Below are 10,625 nucleotides of genomic sequence, written 5' to 3'. Positions count from 1 at the left end.
TTTTTCTGTCCCGGTGCACGTGCTCGCGAGCAGCAGCTGGGAGGCGAGGGTTGCCCTACCCCGGCGCAGGGTGGCCGGGCCCTTCTGAGCCCCCTGCGGCCGTGCTTGCTTCCCCTTTGCGGAGCTATAATTAATTTTATCTTTTGAGGGCATTTCCGTTTTCTTATGGAAGAATGGGTGGTGGCAGGTGAGTGCTCCCTCACGTGGCTTGCCTCACCCTGCACAAGGCTTTAGGTCACTCACTTTTTGCATAGAAAAGGCGGTGGCTACTAGCTGCGTGGGGCAGCAAGTCTGGCCTATGGCTGTGGCTGTACACCAACTGCGGGACTCGTTTGTGGCTGGGATGGGTGAAGGTGGAAGAACTAACCATGATGCTTCAGCCAAGTATTCTAGGGCTTCTTAGTTCAGTGGCTTTATCCTCATTCCTTACTGAACATGTTGGCTTTAGGTTATGTGTTCTTCCTCAGAAATTCTTGTCCTCAGTTACCCAAAATCATTTTAGAAAAGAAGTAAGGTCCATCTTGGCTTCAGAAGTAGTAAGCTAGGATAGTTCGCATGTGACTATATAAAACTAAGCTGAGCTTTGTCCACAAAGGACCTGTTTTGCTTCATCTTGCTGGCTTCCCTTCACATCTCTACTTAAAAACATATTTTGCAGTGGCTTGTTTTTACATCTGGTCTGCAACTGAGAAAAACTGCTGTAAAGCTGAACATGGGGTAGCTCATAGCAAAGAGTTCATTTTACTTATGTAAGCTTTATCTAGTTTCATTTTAGTGGAGTCTACTGCATGTATTTATAGTAAGACAAAATATTCATAGGCCTCCAAACAGTACAGAGTGTTCTCATATTTTTGGATGTATTTCCTTAATTCTTTATTTTTACTTATGCATATATATTTCCATAATTTCTAAGGAGATCTACTAAATTCAGCATGCTAAATGCAGAACTTGGAGTATTCTATGTAAAATGTAGTTGTCCCAGAGCACAACTGCAGGGGGAGCACTTAAAACTATTTTTGAAGACGGTAGGTATTTTGTGATTATACGTTGACACAGAGGCAAGCAAAAAACATTTACAAACAAGTTCTAATAATTAAGAGGAAACAATATAAACTATTGTGAGATGTAATACATTGGTATACCGAGAAACAGATGTGATGTATCTCGAGTACTGTAGTTGTGCTTAATGTGCTTATTCTTGCCTTGGTTACTTATGAGAGACCATACAGTTTAAGAATAAAAGCAACCAAAAAAATCTGCACTCGTTTTTATACTGTGCCTTTTCTGTTACTGGATTTCACTAACGAGAGTTCTTTTTGCGCAGCAACACAGAACTTGGTGTCAATTTACACGTACTTCTTTTTTTTTCATAGCCTTCAGTAGCTAGTCTGTCATAGATCCACCCATTGACATTCTTTACTCTAAACCAGCTATTCCCTGCCTCCTCTTCCTGCTGGCATTTCAGTCTAGAAGTTAAGGAGTTTGAAACGTGAGACTTCCTGGAATTTCTTTGGTAATAATCGACATTCAGTCAAGATTGGAAACAATGCTTCGGGTGATTGTGGAATCTGCTACCAATATCCCTAAAACAAAGTTTGGGAAACCAGATCCTATTGTTTCTGTTATTTTTAAAGGTAAGGAAAACTGTCATAAATGTATTTAGGGAGGAGTTTTTCTGAAGGATAGTGCCCTATGTAAGTACTTGACAATGTGCAAAACCACCTTTTCCTTAAGTTACATCTGATGTACCTTTAGGGAAGACTTTTTAATTAGAGGCAGGAGTTACCTGGGTGAGGTTTGAACTGGGTGGAGTGCATTGGTCTTTTCTGGCCAGCAGTGCTTCTGTTTCAGGATCCACGTTTTACAAGCTTTTGCAAAGGCTTAGCACTTTGCTTTAAAACTCCAAATATTACTGCATAGATAAATCTACTTTTAATTATGGTATTGAAGATTATCTTCTTGTTTTCCATCTGAAAAAATAATTCTTCTGTCTTGATTACTTTGCACAGCCACTACTCACTGTTACACCGATTTTTATTGTGACTGGTTTATTGTTACTACCAGCATGTTGAAAAACAGTAGTACCATTACTGAAAGTGTTTGGATTTGTTTTGTTTGTTTTGGTTTGTTTTTTTAAACTTAATTGCACTTTAAAATTTTGCCTGATATTATTTAAATTAAAATAAATATTTGGAAGGAAACCACATCTTAACTTTCATTGTTCATCAGATAGATATATATATATATATATAGGAGGAGAAAACAGTGTGATAAAATTAGCATTTATATGCAAAACTAATTGTATTTTACAGTATATTTTACCTGTTGCCATCTTTTCCTCACTTGACTAGACAAAAGGAACTGGATTGCAAGTATTGGTTTATCTTTACAGTGCAGAAACCTCCAAGCAATTTTAGATCATATAATGTGTTCAGCCAAACAGACAAATGGTCATCTTAATTCCTGATGACCTGGTTTCCTAACTGTGTGCTGAAACAGCAGTGGTATTTCCAAAAGTATGAAAAATCATTGTAGGGGTTTGTCACCTTTAGAAACCAAATCTGAAATCATGACATTTTGCTGGAGGCTGGTAAAGGACAAGGCAGTGCACATCCAGTACTTTCAAAACAAAAACTTTTTAGATACTTTAGCATCAGAAAGATGTGACATAATTCTGTTTCCCTTCTTTTCCTCCTCTTTTTCAAGTTTGTTTTTCTACCCCCGTGTGTGTTAAGGCAAGTGGCTGAGCCTGTCTCAGTAGCTTTTGGAATTTCCTAATTCTTAAAATAGTGCTGTTACTGGTATACTGTAATTTCTCTGGTTTGTTCCATTTGTTTCTGCTGCTTCTTAAGCATTCATATTCTCTTTTCAGTTCCTTGTCTTTCTCTTTGCTTTCCTGTAACAGTTTTGCCTGTTACCTCTGTTCCTGCAGTTTCATACTCCAGAGTTGATTTATGCCTTTGCTTCTTTATGCCTTAAGTATTTGTTTAATTCCTCCTTGTAATCCTGTGTTCCTACTGTGTGCTTTAATGCAATTCAGTTTTACCTAGTAAATATAAGTTACAGATTTGTTTTTTTCTTCTGCATTGCTGGGTTTGCTTCTCAGTCCTTCAGTTATCCAAACCCAGGAAGTAGGCAACAGACATTAAAGGAATCAGTTTATACCTATCCTTTATGTGCTATAGCTGGGATTTTTAACATTCAGAAACATGCTTAACCATTGTCTTAAATACAACTTCATAATTGTGACAGTTTTTTAGTAGGCTATTTAATTTGTCATTGTACCTTCCACTTCTTTTTATGTGGTTTTACTACATGGCAACAGTCTGATATTTTTTGCTCTCTGTCCAGAGTGATTCAAGGGGGCCAGAAAATACCAGGCTTTTGTCAGCTATTGAGCAGATATGATTTAATTTGTAAGTGGAGTACGTAGTTGCCAGGTGCAAAGGCTTAGGGATCATATCTGAAATATATTGAACTACTGGCCATTTATGTTTACAGATGTTTTGTATATAAAGCCTGTTCCCCCTCACTCTGTTAGTGTGTAGAGATGGGAAACTGGTCTTACTTTTGAGAAGGTGTTATATCAAAGGCCGTCAGTCTTCAACAGTAGTCTCTACCCACTGCAGCTCCCAGAGGACATAAAAAACCCAATTGGGAGTTTATTTTCCAGACTGAGAAAAACTCAGGCATTTGCAGGACTTTGGCCATAGCCCTGCAGTACATTTGCATTTTTGATTCTGAAGTATTCTTGGAGAAGTCTCGGAGAACCGCACTCATTTGACAGAAAATTGCTGTGGAAGTTGACATTTCTTAAAACAGTGTTCTTTTTAATTAGTTTTTTCAAACTTTACCTTACATAGCTTTTGCTGATGTCAGGTTCGGTAATTTTAAGACTTTGATGAAGACACAGTATCTCTCAGGATTAGACCTTTACGGCTACACTGTGAAGAAAAAGGCCATGATCCTACAACTATTAGTATGTAGGTGACTCTGCAAACACATATGTTAACACACATATATTGGTATAGTTTCATGTATGTATATATTAGACTTCCATCAAAATTTTATAACTAGTTACAGACTATGCAGTCAGTACAATAAGTACAGTGAGATGTATTAGGTGCATACTAAGAGGAAATAGGCAGCTGTTTCTGTTGTGGTATCTTACTTACAATACAGGGGGTTTGTGCAAGGATTTGACTTTTTTTTACGCGTTTATGTACAGTCCAGTGGGACGGAGCTTTTATTTACTTTAAAAACAACTCACTGTTCAAAGAGAACTACACCCTGAGAGTAAACGAGTAGTGCTGTCTGGAACTGGATGCTGTTACTGCAAAATTATTAGTCATATTAATACAAAAAGCTGTTGCCACTTGAAGTGGCACTAAGTGGTAATGATTAAACCAGTACAGTTATTCTGGTTTGTCAGATATACTAAACTGGAGAAAAATGTGTCAGATTCTTGCCTTTGGGTGTAAAAATTGACACAATGGCTTATATGTGCAGGCAATGCTAGGACATTTGGGGCTTGGATCATTACTTTTGATTGCCTCATTCAGCTTTATGCATTAAAAGCTGATGTGAAATGGCATTCAGTTTGATGGGGCCAACTTGAGTAAAAATTCTTTTTCCATTTCTGCTTAATCTAAGAGCTTTCTAGCAGGCCTGCAGCAGTTCATAGCTATGTTAGTTTATATTTCTGTGTGTGAAAGAAAAGAGTATTAGAGTGTAATTATTCAGTAAATTTATGTTTTCTGTTTTGCAGAGAATTAAATTACCCAAACTTTAAGTTCCTGGTTTTCGGAGGTCTGCCTGTTTGCTCATGCTGTTGCTGCCACTGTGCAATCTTAATTATTCATTGACAAAAGTTTTATGGAGAACTTAGTGAACTGAAATGTGATTCGCTCTTGAATCTTAGACTTAAGACTATTCTAAAAGATAATGTTTGCTTCTGCTATTCTTTACCTGTTGAAATTGATAAAAATGCTAGTTATAATAGAAGAAAAAGCTTAAGATGTAAGCATTAGTTGTTTTTCAGTACTGTAATTATCTTTCTAATGACGGAATAGTTATTATTTAAATAGCTCATCCTGAATGAAGTTTTTTGAACAATATGCCATTTCATGGACTAAGTTCTTCCTACATTCATTTCCAATTGAGAATATTAAACAGCATGTGGTAGTATAATGCCTCTATCAAGATAAGGCAAATAATTATTTCTTCTATGATACCATGGTTATTGTAGTTAGTTTTTAAAGAAACAATTATATAGAGTGTCCTACCTGTATCCATTATAATTTCTTACTCTTATTTCTTGGTAGGGCCAAACAAAAAACTGTGACTGGCCCTATCTTACAGTTTATCCTGATGTGGTTTACAGTGTTGGCTACTGTAGCTGGATTCACTACCAATAGAGGAAGGCAGCCTGCGGACCTGAAACTTATGTGAACTCCTGGAATAACTGGGCAGTCTCATCTTACCCTTCTTGGCAAAGATTTTTTTTATGGTGGGAAGAAGAAAGTTCTTTGCCAACAGTTTAAAAAAACAAACAGAAAACCCCAGTGCATTAAAAGAATGATAAAAAGTGTAATAAGAAAGTCAGTGAAGAAAATACATGCAAAGTACATGCTTGAGGAATGTGAATGCTGCACTCAGAGTGACTAAAATTATGACTAAACACCAGTGTAAGCTGTGTTTTCCAGTGTTTTTCATCCAACTTTCATACAAATGCATAACAAACTTTTTTTTTCTTAATATAACCTAGAATATGCATAGTGTTAGTGGAATCCTAAGTCTTACTCTTTGTTTTTATGAAAATGGATAGTCCAAAGTGGAAAATTTTACTCCTTTTCAAGAATTGTCTTGACTGTTGTTCACACCAGGGCTTTCCTTACCTTACAGAGTTACATTGGAGTTTAGGCAGAGATTATAGGACTTTATCCATTAGTTTTGTCAGGATCAGGTCTGTGAATCACTGTGTCCTTTACAAACAGCTGTAACTGTTCCTTTTTCCATCAGCACTGAGAACTTCTTTTCCCTGACTACCAGCTCCTGTTTGGACTTGGAGTACTACTGCTAAACCCCAGATATTCTGGGTTATTCAGCTTTTAAAATGTTTTGTCTCCTATTGAATAACATGAAGTTGAATTTCTTTTGCTAGCATTTTAATTAATTCTTTGTTCCGCAAAATGCCAGTCCACAGCATGGTGTGTTATGAATACTCTTTCCTTTGTGGTACAATGTGAGTCAATATCCTGTATAAATTGTAGACAATTCCTGTTACATAAATGTGAGTCAGTTCTCGCAATCTGCAGTATGGGCTGACTTTTTTTGTTTCAGTACATCCCACACTGATCCAGTAAAAAGAGCCACCACAGTCTACTGCCTGAATAGTGGGTATATGAACTTGCAAATCATTACTGTTGCTTCCCAGGCCTTTGCAACATTTTCCTGGCAAAGTATAGCCATAACGTGTGAATAATAAAAATGCTATCACCTTTACTGTAGTCCTTAAATACAAGGAGCATGTTGAAAACAGCCTTCTTGTGGCGGCTGAGCATTTTATAGATCAGCAGTTAGTTTACTGACTGTACTTAAATATACTTGTTTGTTATCACTAATACATGCAATTTCTGTTTAGAGCACTGCATGTCTGCCAGTGTTCTTTTGTGCTTCTGAGTGTCATGTCAAGGCTTGTTCTTCGTTGGAGCTATATATGTATAGTGCAGCTAAAAAGTAAAAATAAAGCTGTGACATGTTACTTGCTTTGAACCTGTTGGAAGAACAGAATTTTGTTTCCCTTTTTGTTTGGTGAGGGGGCCCTGCAAAGGCCCTCTGCAACACTTGAGTTGTATTATTCCTCTCAAGAGAAGGAATTTGAATTGAAGTGCCAAACTATATTTAATTTACACCACATCCCATACTCTCATGATTTGTAGGTTGACCAAATGCAAATTTATAATTTTTAGGCTACAGTAAAAGTCACCGAAGTGATCTGCATAACCTCTGGAAAACGTTTTTTTCAGGAATGACTGCATTGCCTCAGATGCATATGTATTTCTGCTAACATTTGCTTATTTAAAGCAGAAAGCATTGACACTGTAGGAATATCTTCTTATGATTTTTTTTCCCAAGTGATTTTATTTCAGAGCTGAACACTTAGAAGTATTTTGTAACTTGGATATGGTAAATGTGTAACACTTGCTGACGTTCATCACTTTGAGGTTACTGTTTGGTTTGATGTCTCCAAGTCTTTTAGTCTGTCTTTCATCCTCACTGAAGTTGCAGTCAAGGGTCATAAAAGGTTGAGAAACTGAAACATTAATTTTGCTTTTTGGGAATACATCTAGCTATGCTTAAACAAAACAGAATAAAAAGCCTCAACTGCTAAAATTGCGCAGGTGACTTTCTGATTGTAAAATGTGCAGCTACTGGAAGAGGCAAATATAATTGGAACACTTGGTTTAAAGCTTAAACTTTCTTTTGAAAAGTGAAAGGAAAAATTGTGATATTTGTGTAGTGCTTTAGGAAAAACAGATCATCACGCTTTGTTTGTATTTGCAGATGAAAAAAAGAAAACAAAGAAAATGGACAGTGAACTTAATCCTGTTTGGAATGAGGTATTTATTCTTTTTTAAAATATAAATTATTGGTCTTTTTAAAGGCAAAGCTCTTGTAAAATTGGTCAAGTCCATTTCTACAGTTGTGAATATCAGTTAGAAACAGTAAATAGTGATACATGTTCTTTCAAGGTGTTAGTAAATGCAGGTGAATTGATTCATCTTGTGCCATGTATTACAATTCATTAAGTAATGTTTTTATGAAAAAGTAGATGGATTTCTGGTGGGTTTGTGGCCTGGTTTTGTTCCCTCTTGCTTTGGACCAAATGATATTCAGCCACTGCTTAGCCACATGTATGGGAACATAACTGGCTCCTTTATTATATACTAGGGAAAGAACCTACAAAATAAGAATCATGTATTGAAGTTGTTCATGTTTTATTTGTAGGACTGGTCCTATTTTCCATCTTCAGTAATGTTCTTCTTGGGGAAGATATTTTCTTGGTAGTTTTTTATTTTACAACCAGAAGTGAAAGTTACATTATTCTTACATTTTCTAATTACGAAAACAAAGAAGGGGAACCTTTAAATATTTCTCTAAATTCAGTAACAACTGACTTTAATCAATATTGCAGGGGAGTAGTATCAGATCTTATGAACGATAAGAAAATACGTTAGTGTGAGGAAGGGGAACTTCAAAAGAGGTTATAGCTCAGTATTAAACAATTTAGTACTTTTTCTGTTGTTACTAGCAACTAGCAAATCAAGAATGTGCTATGAGCATGTTCCCTGATTTTTAACTTTGATTTACAGATGTAAGCTGGTCTTGTCTGTCTCTCACTAAATGCAAAATTTATTTCTGAATAATTTTGTTGTATACAATACTCTGCTCTTAAGTAATTTACACAAAACTTGTAACTATAATTTGGTTTCTGTTCCACTTTTTTGTTCAGGTTCTTGAATTTGACTTGAAAGGAATTGCTCTAGATAATTCATCTTCCCTGACAATTATTGTGAAGGATTTTGAAACAATTGGGCAAAACAAGTATGTTATTTTTTTGTTTTGTTTTCTTTTGGGCTGGTTTGTTTGTTTGTTTGTTTGTTTGTTTTTTCCCCCAGTATTAAACACAACTTTCAATACAGAAGTCCAAGGAAAAAATGGAACTGATAGTAGCTGGAGAGAAATGATGGACGCAATTAGATGGTTTCTGATGTAGTACCTACTTGTAGCCTATAAACCAGTGGGTCTTCCATCCCTCACCTGTTGGAGCAAAGTGTCAACTTCCTTTTTATACTTCATTTTCGACATGCTGAAGCTAAATTCAAGGAATGTTTTGCCATTTAAGGCAGAATTTGGGTAGAATTTAGATCCCTTCACCTATTACTGTCATTTGAAAACCACAGCTGCCATATTTCAGTTGGTCCTTACTTGCAATGAAGGTCCTTGTGTAACTAGATTTATGCCACTACAGGCACCTGCTGCAGGTTGTCATGTTGCAGAATGGTGCCGGGCAGTAGCCAAGACTACTATACATAAAAGATCCAGAAAGTAGTTCTGAAGAACTCATAATTGGCATTCTTAGGGCACAGCTAACACAACCAGAAATTACAAAATGCAGTTTAAGCTCTTAACCATCTTTAAAAATCTCCCCAAGAGGCTATGTCACTTACTTAAATCTTCTCTATGAAGAGTAGAAGGCTAAGCTCAATTTCCTATCTTGTCTGGAGAGATTGAAGTTCCGGACTCATCTCCTGGGAGACTGACTTAGTCATCAGGATAAATATGTTGGATAAAATGGAATCTGGGTTTCTGTTTTTTTGAGTGTCCTGGCTAGTGGAGTCTATGAAATGCCCTGTTTCTACTGGACTCTTCCTGGCCCAGTGAAGTTCTCTGCATGGTCATTAAAAAGCTTGAACTTGAAAACAAAAGTAACTTCCCCAAGATCAGCTTTCAGAACTCGTTCTCAATCTTAGATGTGAGAGTAAATTTTCTCACACTGAGTAGGAAAATTAATCTCTCTTCAGTTGTTGGCCAAGTGTTATAAGCCTCAGGCTTGTTGCATATATGGAGGACTGGTAATGCTGTTGCGACCTCCTCTTCTGATTATATTTTTGAAACATTGTCTAAAAATGTATTGAGGATTTTTTCTTTGGTTGGTGGTTTTGGGTTTTTTGGGGTTTTGTTGGGTTTTTTAAAAGAAAATATGTAGTTTTATATTAAGAGTCTTCTGTGAAAAGTAAATTAAATAACCTCAGCAGAGGAAGAAAATGGATATCTAACTTCACATTCCTTAGAGGAGGACTCTAGACTGTTATACAAATGTGATGAGACGCTGCTGAGAATTGTCTTTTCTGACGTTCATTTGTTGGAAAGGAAAGACAGAGACTCCTACCATCAGTAAAGGATTTAGAGTTTAGGTCTTCAGCAGATAGAAATACCTATTTTCACGATGCCCCTAACATTCAGCAATTTTTCAGCAAATCTTTCCCTCCTGCACCATTTCTGATTTAGTTGGTGATGTTAGTGCATGTCGATAAGCTTGATCTTACTCTAAAAGTCTAAATTCTACCAGTGCTGTATGTACAGCACCTATATACCTAAAATTGGGTTCTGCATTTTTTACACATGTAAAAACCAAGTATCATGGGATTTAAAGCTGCAGATCTTTTTGTGTATGATCCAAGGAAAGTTTCATTTGTGCAGTTGTTTGTTGAATCCTCAGTGCTCAGACAAAAAATTCTTCATGTAGTAGTAAGATGCTTAGTTTTAGTTTTGAAAAAATCAGATTTTAATATTAATTGTAGAGAACTGAAGATAAACAGTAGCTATATATAGGTGTGTCTAGAAGGATACCACACAAAACACAGAGATTTCCTTCAACTAAAAAATGAAAATTATATCTAGTTTTTCTACACATGAAGTAATTACAGCAGAAAAGATTCACAGAGCATATGATTTTTTGGAAAGTTTTTTTTTTTTTTTAGTTTAGTCTGTTACAGACACTGAGAAAGGAGCCACCTTGAATTGAGGCTTCTATCTTTCTATGAAAGGACAGTACTGAA

The 10,625-nt window shown here is 36.3% G+C and overlaps 1 protein-coding gene across 1 annotated transcript in view; it reads left to right on the top strand.

Annotated features, from left to right (window-relative positions):
- Positions 1 to 157: 157 nt before the first annotated feature.
- The window catches only part of MYOF (myoferlin), a 72,796-nt gene continuing 62,328 nt past the window's right edge, over positions 158 to 10,625 (top strand). The window contains exons 1-4 of the mRNA XM_033001342.2: positions 158 to 187; positions 1,431 to 1,634; positions 7,567 to 7,622; positions 8,516 to 8,607. Coding sequence (XP_032857233.2) covers positions 1,547 to 1,634; positions 7,567 to 7,622; positions 8,516 to 8,607 — 236 coding nt within the window. The 5' untranslated portion in view covers positions 158 to 187; positions 1,431 to 1,546. The remainder of the gene's footprint in view (positions 188 to 1,430; positions 1,635 to 7,566; positions 7,623 to 8,515; positions 8,608 to 10,625) is intronic.

The sequence above is a fragment of the Tyto alba genome, unplaced genomic scaffold (assembly GCF_018691265.1).
Source record: "Tyto alba isolate M040663 unplaced genomic scaffold, T.alba_DEE_v4.0 Super-Scaffold_1, whole genome shotgun sequence".
Lineage (NCBI taxonomy): Eukaryota > Metazoa > Chordata > Aves > Strigiformes > Tytonidae > Tyto > Tyto alba.
The sequence above is the reverse complement of the archived record's forward strand: the minus strand, read 5'-3'. Positions and strand labels throughout refer to the sequence as shown.